At 51.4% G+C, this 16,089-nt stretch overlaps 1 protein-coding gene across 2 annotated transcripts in view; it reads right to left on the bottom strand.

The window, feature by feature from the left end:
• INTS6 (integrator complex subunit 6) overlaps positions 1–16,089 on the bottom strand; it is a 1,045,054-nt gene that overhangs the window by 928,353 nt on the left and 100,612 nt on the right. For both annotated transcript variants that reach the window (XM_069640441.1, XM_069640442.1), the window contains exon 4: positions 349–438. In XM_069640441.1, coding sequence (XP_069496542.1) covers positions 349–438 — 90 coding nt within the window. The remainder of the gene's footprint in view (positions 1–348; positions 439–16,089) is intronic.

The raw sequence follows: 16,089 nt of genomic DNA on the forward strand, positions 1-16,089 counted from the left end.
TTTAAAATGAGAAAGGGGATACTCTGTATCTCTCCGGCACTCCACATAAGGTAGAGGGTGCTGGTGTCACCTAATAAAATGTAAATGGGATTCAAAGATCCTTTCTACCCTTGGAACTTTAGTTCTCACAAGGTTAGCTACAGAAAGGTAAAAGGGGATCACCAGGGCAACCCAGCAACAATAGGCACGTATTGCCAAAAGGTTGTCAAAGAGGATAATTTTTAAAAGACTCTATGAAGAGTCTTAAAAATGACATTGGTTTTCTGATGTGAAATATTAACATACAAGACGACAATAGTGAAAACATCAATGCCCATCAGAGTTCAAGGTAACTGAAATACAGCTCACCTCATCCTGTATGCCACTTGTGGTCGTCAACTTGCTTCCATCAGTGATTGTTATAATAATTGCAGGCTCAAGAAAAAATGGATTTCTTCCCTAAAGAATGGTAAAACAGCAAAACAGTTAACTCAGGAAGGCAACATATGTTAAGACAAAGTGGATCTAAAACATCAGCTATTTTGACTTTTCATTTTCGCTGCGAATCATGATCATTAAAAAGTGGCCATATTGAGATGCAGCCATTATGATCACACACTGCAGCAACCTATTTTGTATTCCTTAAAGTGCCCACTTTTGACAGTGTGTTTACATTACTTCTAGCAACTGTGGATACAACAGTAACATGTTACACCATTACATAATAAATTGCAACACAAATGTATTCTTTGGCAACCAAGCAACACATTTTTGTTAAAGGACAAAAAAAAAGTCAAATGTTGGGAAACTAAAAACCTCAAATTCTTTCCCCTTTGAATGCTGGGTTGCATACATAAATACATTAACGGGGTCGAGCATTAAACAACTCCCACCTTCCCTACCCCCCTCAGCCATTTTGATGTGCCTCAGACAAGATCACAGGCCTCAGTGGCTTTAAACCAGTCTCCTTTCACAGAAAGCCCTACCATACCTAACCAAATGAGGCGCCCGTTTGCACCTATTGCATCGGGGTACAACCATTTGCACTTGCCACTAGCCACTGGCTAAGCACTTGCCACTGGCTAAAAACCGCCATTGGCTACTGACAATTCACTCTAGACAAGTAAGAAGAACAAATTACTTACCCATGGTAATGCTTTAGACTGGATGTTCCTCCTACGTATTCCTCACCCTTGATATTTATCCGTAAGACTGCTTGTAGCTTCAGAAACTTTATTCACAGTATTGGGCGCTGTGTGTCATGGCCTTCAACAGCCTCCATCCTGCATTGGGCTGCGACGTTGACGCTGGTATAAGTAGCTCACGCGGCGACAGTTGCCTCAGTTCTTGTTTTTTCCCCTTACAATGCTCAGCTGTCTTAAAGGGGTGACTCAGACGTTGAAAGAGGAAGGTTTAAAATCATGGAAATTCTTGGCAAGTAAGAGGAGGAAGGATAGGAGGGCGATGAGGAATACATGGGAGGAACATCCAGTCAAAAGAACATTAACAGGGGTAAGTAATTTGTTGTTCAAAAAGATTGTGTCCTCCCGCGTAGAACTCATTTTTGATACAATCCCATGGTGGTGGGCACAGAGAATTGTTGATTAATGCTCAACCTCCTGAAGACCAGAGTAATGACAGGGACTGGTGAAAATGTATACAGAAGTGAACATTGCCAGTCCGATACAAACGCGTCTCCTAGATCTGCTCTGAGAAAATTCCCTCAATGCAGAATAGGTCGCACTTCCAGTTGATTTTTCAGAAGATTAAGTGAATAGTGTGCCTGTGCGCCGCTCTAAGAGTTTAGATGGGTCTGGAAGTTGTAGGTGTATACTTGCTGCAGTAGCCCAACAGACTGATATTCACTTTAGTCAGTCTGAATATACGAGCAATGCAGATGAAGTTAGGGGAAGTACTGTGCCCAACTTCATCTGCATTGAACTACCTGTTGACAGTGGTCATAGCTGATCCACCCGAAGAGTTCCCCAAAGGGGATCTCAAGAAGGACTTCCTGAGCCAACTACCACTTGTGGGAGATAGAGCTCTGCCTGTTCAGAGCATCCGCCGCTACGTTTTCTTCACCTGCTAGATGAACTGCCAGCAGAGATTCCTTTTTTCAATGCCAAAAACCAGGGAGGCATCTGTCACACTTGTCAATTCCAGCCATGGTTACCAAATTCCAGCCATGGGTACCAAAAAGGTTATCGTTTCATCCCGTTCTCTTACCAGATCCTGAGCGACCTTGTTCGGGACCTGACAAAGGTCCGTCATTATGCTGGGACAACCACGACCACTGGAATCTGAGGGCCCACTGGAGGGGAAGGACCTCATCCCCGCACAGGCTTTTGGCACCAGGAAAATGTAGGATACCATAAGGTCAAGGAACCGTAAAAAGCAAAAGGCCAGAAGATACTGGGCACTCAAATGTTTGGACAATCTGTGAAAGATGTTGAGCCCTCAGCTTTGGGGGGAGGTGGGGTGGCAAGGCTTTCTCTCAGAGGACAAGTCCAAGACCGTTCCAACAAACGGAAGCTTCCGTGATGGTATCAAGTGGGACATCTTGAAATTCAGGGAGAAGCCAAGCATGTGGAGGAAATGGCAAGTCTGACAGATGATTCTGAGCCTGCTCGGGAGAACGAGCTCTGATCAGCCAATCATCTAGGTAGGGGTTAATGTGAATCCCTTCCCTCCTTAGACTTGCTGCCAACACCGCCATAAGCTTGGTGAAGATGCTTGGAGCAGAGGTGGAGCCGGAATGGCAGAATCAAATCTGATAATGAGAACCGCCAACCTCAGCCACTTTCGTGTTCGAGATGAATGAGCACATGAAAGTAAGCATCCTGAAGGTCCAATGACACCAACTAATCCTGAGCCGAAGGATCTGCAAAAATTACCATCTTGAACTTGTCCTTCCTGAGGAACTTGTTCAAGCATCGCAAGTCCAAGATGGGTCGCAATCCTCTGTCGTCCTTGAGGATTAGAATTTGGGAGTGTACCAACCCAGTTTGCTCTCTGCCCCAGGTACAGACTATCACACCTTTCTCCAAACAGGTAAAGATCTCCTGTAGGAGGAGCGGATCCAGAACCCTCATGGATCGGGCTGCCGGAGGAAAATAGGAGGTTCCTAAAAAGGTGAGGCAGTAGCCGTGGACCACTGTCTGCAGTGCCCAAGCATCAGAGGTTATGCCCCGCCAATTTTCCAGATGCTAAAGTGGTTTTGCAGTTGTTGCTGAAGCTGAGGGCAAAGAAGCAGAGGCTGAGGGAGAGAAGTTTTACTCCCAGTCCTCTGGAACCACAGGGAACTCATTGACCCCTCTGCTCGAACTGGCCCCTTCCAATAGAAGAGTAGAAACGAAAGGGCAGACACCTCCCATCCATGGGAAAACCCCTGGGACTGATCGGTTAGCAAATCGCTGCTCCCAGCAACTTGCTGCGGCCTTGAATGCTTGCAAGTTTTCTAGGACCTCGTCAGCCTTTGACATGAAAAGCTGGGAGCCATCAAATGGCATATATAACAAACGTGACTGAACGTCAGGTGCAAACCCAGACTTCCTGAGCCAAGCAAACCTCCTGGCGACAGTACTCACCGCCCAAGCTCTGCTAACAGAATTTTCTGAATACAGGCTAAATTGGAGTGACTGGCACATGGCAACATTGCCGGTCTGAACCCGGTTCAGAAAACCTCTCCTCCCCCTCAGTGATAATGGTCCAAAGCCAAAGCTCTAACATCCCACAAAGTGCAAGTATACTTGGGATGGGCACGCAAATTGCATTTATGGATTTGTAGGCAATGCGAACTGCAGAAAATATCCTTTTTCCCCCCAAGGCATCAAACCTTTTTATCGTATCAATCTCAAGCGCTTTCTTTCTGGGGAAGCGTCCCTGGAATCGTCCGACTGCCTCCTTTTTTGAAGGGGTAGAAGGGGATTTTGAAAGGTGCCTACCTGCCACGAATTTTCCCTTCCTATCCTTCAAGGCATTCACAGTCATCGACTGAGAGGAGCCGCAGTCGTCGACTCTGTGGTGTCTGGGTGTGGACCAAACAGATCCGACGTGGGTCCCTAACAGACATTTTAGTGAGTCTTCAGTGTAGACATTCGACTTTGAAGAAAATACGTAGAAAGAATTTAGTGGGGCAAAGAACCATCCGAAGCATGCCTAGCAGGAGGAAAAACGTAACAAGCAACGGAAGCCACGCAAGCTCAGGGTTCGAAATTGAGCAGAACAAGAAACTATTTAGCTCCTGCTAATATCATAGTAGAGCCTAGTTAGCTTGAAGCCAACAGCTACCAGGAGCTACTTTTGGCTCCTAGGGCCAACTGGTGACATACAAACATGTAAATGAATTGGAATGCAACTAATACATGTTTAAACAATGGTTCATACAAAATTGACAAAAAGTTAAAGTAGTACCTCTTGTAGCTCCTGGTTCCCCTGCAGAAGCTCCTCCTTACTGGGTGATGTCCAACACAGAGGAGCTGGTTTCAGCTCATGCTCATTGAATCTCAATTTTGAACCCTGCTGAAGACACTTATTCCAGCATGGACATCACGGCCAAAGGCAGGACGGATGCCGTCAAGGGACAAGACTACAAATGTCGCTCGATACTATGAAAAAATGTTCCGAAGCTGCAAGCAGCCTTACGATTATAATGTTGGGAAGGGGACACGATCTTCCCGCACCCCCAAGCGCTTTACGATAAGGCAAAGGCAGCCGCAGGTACTGCAAGAGACCAGGGCGCAGGCGGGGTGCCCTTAAGGCTTCTGCACGATTACATTATTGCATGCTTTATAGGCGCAGTACACATAAGAGAATAGCCATATTAAATATTAGCAACCATACTGTGGCCCGAAGCTTAAATGTAGCGCGACAGTCGGCACCGCAGGCGTAGGCCTCGAACATGAGCAAAGGAATAGGTTGTATCCTGATGAAAGGCAAGAACTAGACAGATCCATAAAACCTTCATGGTCCTAAAATGAAGCCAAACTTTGCGCCCCGGGAAGAACGTGCCCTGCAAGGCCAGGGGAATAGGGCATGGGCCTCCAACCCCCACCAGTACATGTTATTGCACCCAAATGCCGTTGCTATAGGACCCCAGAATTCCAAGGTACCATCCAGCCCCAGACCACCGATCATAAACTTGTTAGACTCCCCCCCCCCCGATCAATCAAAAAGATCAGAAAGCAGAGCCTTCCTGCATTCACTTCTAGGTCACATGATTTGTGCGGCGATGTGCACGGAGGGATGACATTATAGGCCAGAACGAGGGTGGAAGACCTTGGAGAGGTGCCGGCCCGTGTGGGAGGGAGTGAAGTGTGAGTTAGTATGACCTCACCTTTCCCCCTGGCCGGTCTGCATGTACCTGGTGCACTGCCACATAGAGACATGTTTAGTTTGTGAATACATTGCTAACTGCACAGCTTGTGACCGATGACAAGTGCAGCGCCACCCACTTGGAAGAGGGACGGACAGGGCTGGGACCAATGGCCTGGCATTGATTATGAGCAGGCAGCCTATGTATAGGGTTTCACTAACCAGCCACTTGGGTTTCTACTGTACGCACTGATGACATTATGTATCTTTATAATGTGCTGCTCATGCAGATTCTGGCACAACGTTCCGAAGCAGCAGAGTTCTTTGTTGGCGCTTTCCATTTTTGTGTGGAAATAAACTTGTTGTCCCTGCAAGTGGTGTATTGGGCCTTTTTCTGTAGTGGGTTGTATTTTATCTGATGCAAGTGTCTAAGGGGGCTTTCCTACATTTGGTGACCATGACATGATCCCAGCCACCACCACGATCACAGAGGTGTGCAGGAGCCATTTTTACAGAATTCCTGTCTGCTCTTTAAAGCGGGGGAGGGGGTGCTCAGGGGAGAGTGCATGCATTATCGGGACCCTGTGACGGAGGAGCTTGGGTGAACACGCAGACATGAGTACACCCCTTGCGAGGGATAACGTGTGGAGGAGTGTTGTGTTTGGGAAGGAGTGTGTTAAGACTGTGGCAAGATTTAGTTATGTTTGGTAATTTAAGAGGATTTTACGGAGGAAAAAGCGTAGGGAACCTTTCCAAGGGAGGGAAGATAATGGCACCATTTGTTTTGTGACAAGGAGAAAAATAGGAGCTCTAAATAATTAGTGGGCTCGAAAGGAACAAGTTACCTGCAACAGTTCTCCAGCATAGGTCTGGCATGGATTCACATGTTCATGAATATATTCCCCGTAGTCAGGCTGGGAATCCTCGTTAAAGAAAAAAATCAGTTTAGTTTCTGAACTGTCTTTCTACTAGTAACCAATCACTGGTCTCTGGGTCATACTGCCCCCAGCCAATGACTGCCCTCTACCTAAGCCCCTCCTCTGGCAGCCATCTTCAGATTTGGTAGCACGTAGAGTGGCAGTAGGACCAAATGAAGAGCCGCAGAGGGGTAGGAGGGAGGGCTCACATGTGAATCCATGCCAGACCCATGCTGGAGAACAACAGTTACAGGTAAGTAACTTGTTCCTTCTCCAGCATGGGGTCTAGCATGGATTCTCATGCTCATGAATATAAGAATACATAGCAGTACACACATGCACAACCACCGGAGGTGGCAAGGCTCAACATTAAGCAACTCTTACCTCCTCACCAGGACCACCTTCAGGCAAACAGGTTGCGTAGCACTGCCTGGCCGACGCTGGACTCCTCCCTGGAATCCCGGTTGACGCAGTAGAATCCCGTGAAGGTGTGCGTCGACCTCCACGTAGCAGCCCTGCAGATGTCCAGCCGGGGTATGCCAGACAAGAACGCAGTGGTAGCAGTTGATCGCTCTGATCGAGTGGGCTCTCGGACGGCCGGGCAACGGTTTGCCAACCGGTGACAGTGCATGATGCAGCGAGAGAGCCATCTGGAAACGGAAGCCTTTCCTTGGTTCACAGGTCCCAAGTTCACAAACAGTTGTGATGTCTTCCGAAAGCTGTTCGTGCAGTCCATGTACAACTTCAGAGTTCTAGCTACATTCAACGAGTACAAAGTGCTCTCAGCCGGCGACGAAGGCGACGGGAAGAAAACAGGTAACACCAAGGGCTCATTGAGATGGAAGTCCGACGGCACCTTGGGCATGAAGGAGGGGTGCTACCTCAGCAGCACCCTCATCTCGTGGAAGGTCAGATAAGAGGGCTTACAGGCGAGGGCCTGGATCTCTCCCACTCGTCGTGCGGAGGTGCTTCAACGGTGCCGAATGCAGAGGCTCGAATGGCGGCCCCATGAGCCTGCTCAGCACCACGTTGCGCTCCCACGCCGGGGCTGGAGCCTTCACCGGTGGGAATGATCGGAACAGTCCTTTCATAAACTCCTTCGCCAGGCAATGGGACCACAGAGATGATCGACCCAGAGTTCTGGTGTAGCGGGAGATCGCCGCTAGATTTATCTTCATGGAGGCGTGCGCCAGCCCCGCCTTGGCCAGCGACAGTAGGTATGGCAGCACCTGGGGTGCCGTAATATGCAGAGGGTTAATCTTCTGCGCACGGCACCAGACGGAGAACCTCTTCCACTTATGTCCATAGCACTTGAGTTGAGGACGCCCTGGCCTTTGCAAGCACCTCCTTGCAGTCCGTGGGGATATCGTACCCTCCAAACCGGAGCCAGGCCTGCAAGTTCAGCGACCCCGGGTCGTGGTGGAGGATGGCGCCTCCTTCTCTGGTGGGGAGATCTACGGCAGTTTGACTGGGGGGGGGGGGGACACCGACATGTCCAGAGGGTCTGGGAACCAGATCTGTCTCAGCCACGCCGGTGCAACGAGGATCATCCTGCACCAGGACCGTCTGAGTTGATTGATGAGTCGCAGCAGCAACGGCAATGGTGTGAACGCATACAGGAACAGGTCGTCCCAGGGGAATGAGAAGGCATCGGCCATGCTCCCCGGCTGGGGAAACCTGCTGGCGAACCTCTGACACTAAGTTCGTCGCCGTCACCAATAGATCGATCTGGGGATTGCCCCATCGTTGGAATAGCAGATCCACTTGATCCTGTCGCAGTTCCCACTCGTGGCACGAGCTCAGCTCCCTGCTGAGTGAGTCGTCAATGGTGTTCTTTATTCCTGCCAGGTGGAAGGGAACCAGAAACATCCCTTGGGCGACGGCCCAGTGCCACAGATCCTGCGCATCCTTGGATAGGGCTGGGGATCTGGTACCTCCCTGCTTCCGGATGTAGAACATTGTGGTGCGTGGTGGTGTTGTCGGTGAAGATCCTCACCACCTTGCCCTTGAGGGACGGGAGGAATGACCTGAGGGCCCAGAACACGACCCAGAGCTCCAGTACGTTGATGTGGAGTGACCTCTCTTCCGGGAGCCAAAGGCCTCTTGCATGGAGATCTCTGGTGTGCGCTCCCCATCCCTCCAGGGAGGCATCCGTCGTCACCGTCTCTTGATGTGCCGGGGTCTGGAAGTCCATACCAGCCGCCAGATGCACTCGGGTGCCCCACAACCGGATAGCTTGGCGGAAGGTCTCGTTGAGCGAGATCTGGTCTTCGAAGCTGCCCGCCGCTTGCATCCAACGGGCGCCGAGGAACTCTTGCAGTGGCCGCATCCGTAGTCTGCACAGGCGCACGAGGAAGATGCATGAGGACATCATGCCGAGAAGGGACTTGATGGACCTCGCCCTGGCCATGTCCACGGTCAACAGCCGCTGCACCTTTCCCATGATGGCCTTCGTCCTTTCCTCCGACGGGGAGGCCAGTCGTGCAACTGTGTCGAGCTTGGCTCCCAGGAACAGTGTGACCTGCAACGGAACCAGGTGGGATTTGGCGAAGTTGATGGAGAATCCCAGATTCGGGCGCAGTTGGACGGTCTTCGCTGTGTGCCCGATGGCAAGTTCTCTTGTCTTTGCTCGGATGGGCCAATCGTCCAGGTAGGGGTAGACGTGGATCCCCTGCAGGCGCTGACTTCAATCCGAAAGGAAGAGCCTTGAATTGGTAGTGCTGTCCCTGGACTACGAATCTGAGAAACTTCGGATGTCGTTTTAGAATGGGGATGTAAAAGTAGGCGTCCTCCAAGTCCAGCGACGATAGGAAGTCACCTTCCTCCAGCTGCCCCAGCACGTGCTGGAGGGTGACAATCCGGAACTTCTGGGCCTTGATGTACTTGTTCAAACAACGAAGGTCCATGATGGGTCACCAACCTCCGGTCTTCTTTCTTCCGAGGAAGTATCAAGAGTAAACTCCAGAGCCCTGGAGCCTCTTTGGGACGAGCTCAGTGGCTCCTTTCTTCAGCATCGCCCTTACTTCCAGCAGCAGTTGAGGGACGTGATTTTCTTTCCTGGCCACGGGAGGAATGCAGGGGCACTTTAAAACTCGAGAGTGTGCCCGCGGGCCAGGGCATCCAGCACCTATCGGTCGGTGGAGATGGACTCCCACACGCTGACGAACTTTGCCAGCCGGCCTCCCACCGGGGTGCTCAGGTGGGGGCCCGACGCTACGGGCGGTTCAGTCCTGCTTGGCAGCGGCCTTGACATCTTGGCGATGAGGTCCTCCTGACTTGCCGCGTCCTCTGTAGGCCTCCTGCGACGAGGAGCGGGCCGCCTGGCGGTACGTCGAGGAGCCGCCGCCGAATCCTTTGGAGGCACCTTGCTTGCCTACGGAGTTCCGAAAGGGTGGCCGTCGTTGCTGCAAAACCCCCAAGGCCCGGCCCATCTCCGTGTCGGCCTTGATGGCCTGCAGTGATTGGTCCACTGTCTTGCCAAAGAGGTTATTCCCATCGAAGGGCATGTCCAAAACTCTGGTTTGTACGTCCTGGCGGAAATCGGTAGACTTGAGCCAACCACGCCGTCGAAGACCAACACTGCTGCCCAACTGGCGGAAACCGGTGTCAGCAATGTCCATGGCCACCGTTATGGTGTGGTCCGACGCCACCTTGCCCTCCTGCAGGATCTCCAGGGCCTCCGTCCTCTTGTCGTCCGGGAGGAAATCCAGCAGACGAGCTATCTTAAACCAAAGCTCCCTGTCGTAGAGGGCCACAATCACTAGGGCCTTGGCTGCTTTAATCGTCGTCGCCGAGTTTACCCGTCACCCCATGGCGTCCAGTTTCTTCCCCTCACCGCCCGGGGGGTTGGGGGGAGGAGGTTGAAGTCGAAGCCGTAGCCCCTGCCGCCTTCTTCTTGGCCGCCGCCGAGACGACCGAATCCGGGGTTGGCTGCGCCCTAAGGCACAGGGGGGCGAAATCCGGGACCCGGTACTTCTCGTACCGGTCTCTCTTGGCAGGGGTCGTGGACAGGTTCTTCAGGAGTACCAGCCCCTCGTGCCAGATGTCGTCAAGTAACAGGACCGAGAGGACCGTCTTCCTCTTGGCCTCACGCCATTGATAGAAGAAACCTTCCTTCTTTTCTTCGGGGCAGAGCCCGAAGAGCTCGGATGCCCTGGCAATCATGGCGTGAAGAGTGCCAATTTCGTCGGGTGGGGAGGCCCGAAGAGATGGTGATGGAAGGTCCATCCCGTCGTCACCACAGTCGTCATCCGTCCCTGTCGTAGCCGTCTCCGTTCCCATGTCCTCCCTAGGATCAGGGGTAGGGGGTGAAGGCTGTAAGGGCTGCGAAGACTGGAAGTGCAGGGCGGGATGAACTCTCCTCCGCTTGCTTGGAGGGCTGCCCGCGGGTCAGGCTCTGCTGGATCGTCCGTTGGGGGTAAGGGCAACCTCATCCTTATCTCTGTACATAAGGCCTGGATTGCCAACAAGATGGCTCCCGAGTTGTCTCGTGGCTCGGGTACCGGCAGCGACGGTTGGGGAGTGGAATCCTCCTCCACGGGAACCTCGTTGGCACCGCCGTCGCTCTCTTCGTCCGCCTCGTCGGAATCCCTCCCGTGGGACTGGACCTCCTCCAACTTCTTGTTGAGGATCTTCACGACTCCAGCCAGCTCCTCAGAGGCTGTGCCCGTGATGGCCATTGCCCCCCCTCTTTTTCCACCGGGTTTTTCACAGGGGTCTTATCGATGGGCTGAAAAGGATTCCCTCCGCGGTGGCAGGGAAACTCTGGGCCCCGAGGTCGCCTCCAGTGGGTAGCCTCCAAAGGCGACTCCCTCAATAGAGGCCTTAGCCGGGTGAATCAAAGCCTTGACAACCTTGGAGGCGCTTGAGGCCTTCACCTTGGGGATCGACCGCGGCTTCTCCCGAAGCTTACCCGGGTTCTCCGACTTACTTTTCCCCCGAGCCAGAGCGTTGGCTCGTGGTTGATGGAGTCGGTGAAAGTGCGCCCTGGGGGGCGCTGTAGCGCACTCGAAAATGGGTGCCTGATCAGAATGCTCCAGCCCGAGAATCATCCGTTGACTAAATTGATCCTGTTTCGGAGCCCGCAACGGGGAGCTAAGCACACCGTAACGTGTGGCAGGGGTAGCAGCATCTGCACTGAAAATCCTGTAATGAACGGGGCCTTGGTTGTGGAGATACATGGCTCGGCGGTTTCAGCGGGGCGGAGCTGTGGCGCGCACCGACCCCGGGAACCAGAAGAATACTACTGGGAGCCGCTGACACTCTAGCCAAAGGGCCATAGAGAGTGAAGCCCGCGAAAAACGACCGGAGCTGCGGCGGAGCAACCCAACTTGAGCGGCCGGCTCCCCTCTCCCTCTCATACTTACACCAGACCCAGCCACGGAGAAACGGTCTAACATCGCGATTACCCGATGAGCGGCGGCTCCAACACCGCACTGCTGGAAACCTGCGGCTAGAGGCGAGACAGACCCTGCCCTCCCGACACACAGCTCAGGTAAGGCCGGCCCCTCACGCAGCACCCTAAGGCCCCCGCTTGACTGTTGGAGCTGTACGGCGAGCCAAGTGGTGGCCAAGCGGCCTAGCTCCCTGCAGGAGTGCGACAAGGTAGCAGGGGTGCAGAGGTCCCTACGAGGTCAGTGAACTGTCGACCACAAGGGCATGGGGAACACGAGGAAGCAAGACAAGATGGCCGATTGAATAGGAGCTAAGAAGAAAGGGCCAATGGACTCATACTAGCGGCCAGGCGGGGGCAGCGAGATGGAACCGCCGCCGACAACTAATCCTGTGACGAGTGCGGAGAATGGAGACAGGGTTGAATACTTGACCAATATAGTTCAAAGTGGCTTTTTGTCCCGGAATGTGAAACTGGACGACATCGTAACGACCATAGGGACTCTGAAAACCAGAGTTGATTAACAGAGGCAGAGAATAGACTTGGAACAACGGAAGACACAGTCGCACGACATGACCAAGATAATGCCCAGCTCAGGGAGAACTTGAATAGGCTGCAGAACAAATGCAAGGATTTGTAATCATGCTCAAGAAGGAACAACGTACGCATAGTTGGGGTTCCCATTCGGCAAAGACAAAATGGAAACGCGAGTTGAGGCGCTCCTCCAAACCCTTTTTGGAGCAAACTCCCTCTCCGACCACTTCTTCGTTGAACGTGCACACCGCACACTGGCCCCGGTGCCGAAATCTGGAACGCCGCTCCGCACGATAATTGCAAGAATGCTAAATTATAGGGACAGAGACACGATCCTTCGACTGGCACGGGAGCATGGGACACTACACTATGAGGAAAACCGTATACACATTTACCATGATTTTGCCAATGGCGTCCAGGCGAGTCGTAGGTCATATGAGCCAGTTAAAGAACTTCGAAGAGCAAGACAAGTCCCATATGCATTAATATTCCCAGCCAGGTTACGGATCCAATACGGAGGAAGGGCACACTTCTTCGAGACGCCAGCTGCAGCCCAGGCCTATGTGGAGGCCACCATTCCGTTGCCTCCTAAAGGTCGCGGACCGGACCAGAACAGGGGACACCCTCCTGCAGATGCAGACTGAAACCCAGCTAAGGAACACAACACATGCAAGTATCATTCTTTGAACTGCTTGGCCCCCATGAGTGCTCCAAGTACTGAGAAGCGGGCCGTGAGCCGGTCGGGTAGCCTTGTGATGCAATGTAGTACCCTCAGGAATGTTCCTAACTTGTCAGGGTTCATCGTCAAGTTGGGGCAGATGATGTGGTTGGGAGGGAGGGGCGGGGAAGGTGGGGATGTTTTGAACAATTGCAACCACCTAGACGGGTTTAAGTCTGGGGGAATAGCAGGTGTGTTTGAAAGTTGTATGTTAACTTAAACATGGTCTCGCAGGCGCCGACGCCACTCAGATGTTAATAAATTGCATGATCATGGTCGATGCAGTAATCTACGATATGTTTGCATGGAAAATGGGTGATGGGTTAAAAATAAGACTAATGTCATGGAATGTCCGAGGCCTAAACAATCCAATGAAAGCCAGGAAGGTAGGCAACTATGTCACCAGGCATGGGCCACACATTGATGGTGCAAGAAACGCACGCACAGAAACTGGTTAATGAGAACTTACTAGCTAAATGGGGTAAACTGCGATACTATACCAATTACTCCTCACAGTCCAGAGGCGTGTGCACCCTCATACACCACTCACTGGGCTTTCTTGCAAAGGGCCACTTAGCGGACCCAGTGGGAAGATATGTGCTGGTCTGCGGGGAAATCGCGGGGAAACAAATAAACCCTGGTGAATACCTATGGCCCCAACTTAGACAATCCTGATTTTTACCTGCAAATGCTTGAGATCCTTGCTAATCATGATGCACCCACTGTTATATTGGGGGGGGGAAGACTTCAATGTTGCGATAGACCAGGCCCTGGATAGATCTTCCAAAGAGAACAGGCCACCTCCCAGAGTAGCAGTGACCTTGAAACAGATCCTCTCGCAATTGTCCCCGATTGATGCCTGGAGGGTACTCCATCCAACCAGCAAACGATATACATTCTACTCCTCTGTGCATGACAGTGAATCACGTATAGATTATTGGTTTGTGTCCTCAGACATGGCACCAGCGCTGCAAAATTGTGATATCCTGCCCCGTACGCCATCGGAACACTCCCCGGTCATACTGGAGATTATACTGAAAGAGGACCCTAGACCGGCGCAAAGATGGAGGATGCCTAGAGGTATACTTAGTGACCCAAATGTGGTCGAAACCCTGCATGAAGAAATTGCTAACTTCTTTACAGACAATGTTGGGTCGGTAGCCCAGATATCAACAGTATGGGAAGCATTTAAAGTCTGGGCGAGAGGGGCCTTGATGTCCAAAACCACTGGTCTATTGAGGGGCATACGCACGGAACTGGAAGGGGTGGAGAGGGAATTGAACGAACTGGAAGAAACTTATAGCCACACACACAGCAGGGACACACTGGCCAAAATACATAAACTCCTTAGAGATTGCGAAAAGTTAGCAAAGCGGGAAATACAATACATGGCAGCCTAGACCCAGGCGCGCAGATATGGTGAGGGTAATAAAGCAGGGAAAATGTTGGCCAACTTGGTCAAACAAGAGAAACAAGCAATCCCTATTGCCGCGATCCAAACAGCGCAGAATGAAATAATCATGAACGAACAAGGAATCGATGACGAATTTGTTAAATATTACAAAAATCTCTATACGAACAGAGATAGGAAATCCCCTGCTGAGATTAGACACTACCTCGCGGCGCTAGTCCTCACCAAGCTCCCAGAGGAGAGCAAATTGATACTGGAGCAGCCAGTTACAGCAAAAGAGCTTACCGAGGCAATCAAGGAGCTCACATTTGGCAAAGCGCCGGGCTCAGGTGGACTGAGCGCTAAATTTTATAAAGAGTTTCGGGAGGAGCTGGTCCCGGTGATGTTGGAACTATGGGAGGAGGCCCTGGGTAAGCTAATACTGCCCCCCACAATGCGAGAGGCTATAATTACAGTATTGCCTAAATCGAGACGCCCGCCACAAGATATGGCATCGTATAGACCCTTATCCCTGATAAATGTGGATGCTAAGATATTTGCGAAGATGCTAGCGAACTGCATGCTACCCTTTACACCCATGCTGGTACATGCAGACCAAAGTTGGTTTATTCCCCGAAGGTCCACTGCCTTAAACCTGCGTAGGTTATTCGGCATAATGGCACAAATTAACCCAAACAAACAAGCTGTGGCGGTGTCGCTTGACGCCGAAAAAGCGTTTGACTCAGTCTCCTGGGAATACCTCTTCTTGGTGCTTGTGGCATTTGGAGTGGGCCCCCACTTTATCAAGTATGTCAAACTGCTATATACCACCCCGGGGGCGAAAGTATGCACAAATAGAACCATGTCTGGGCTGTTCGAGCAGGGCAGAGGAACCAGACAGGGGTGTCCCTTCGCCCCCATTCTTTTCGCTTAAACAATAGAACCCATGGCAGCTGCAGTTCGGTTGAGATATAACAGGGGTATAACACTGAAAGGAGCCACCCAAATATCACTGTACGCGGACGACGCACTGCTTTATGTCCACGAACCGGAAAAAAATATTGACCCCATCATGGCAGACATTAACGAATTTGCACAGTATTCCGGCTACATGATAAACAACTCCAAGTCAGAAGTATTTCCACTCACCCCTTCCACAGAAAGCCCCACTCTGACATGCGGCCTCAAGTGGGCGGACCGAAACATTAGATACTTGGAGGTGTTGGTTTCAGGTAATAAGCAAACCCTTTATACGGACAATCATGAACTGGCACTGCAAACAATCGATACCAAACTACAGGTCTGGAGACACCTTCCAATTTCATTGCACGGTAGAATCGCAATCCTTAAAATGATAGTACTGCTATACCGGTTTGTAAATATCCCCATATGGCCGGGAAAGGAATTCTTCAACAGGCTTAGGTCCATGGCGGTTTCGTTTCTCTGGAACAGGGGGTGTGGGGGCCAGGATCAGCTGGGAAAAGATGACAGAACCATATGAAACAGGGGGGATAGCGGCGCCAGATTTTGAGCTCTACTGCATAGTGGCGCAGGCTCAGTTCGCAAGGTAATGGTATGATGAGGTAGATAATTCACCACACACCTGGATAGAGGAGCACACCACTGCACCCACAGATATCAAATCAGTCATTTATGATACAAGACACAGAGATGCATGTGAATTTGACCCTGTGAGCTGCACCTTTAGGGCCTGGGGGGCGATATTTAAAAGACTGAATATAGAAATGCCATATAACCCCGAGACTCCCCTTTGGAATTATCCAAACATTCCCCCTACCTTTGATACTAGTATACAGGAGGCCTGGGACCCTGACAGAGATGAAAA

This window comes from Ambystoma mexicanum, chromosome 7q (assembly GCF_040938575.1).
Source record: "Ambystoma mexicanum isolate Mex_15411 chromosome 7q, UKY_AmexF1_1, whole genome shotgun sequence".
NCBI classification, from domain to species: domain Eukaryota; kingdom Metazoa; phylum Chordata; class Amphibia; order Caudata; family Ambystomatidae; genus Ambystoma; species Ambystoma mexicanum.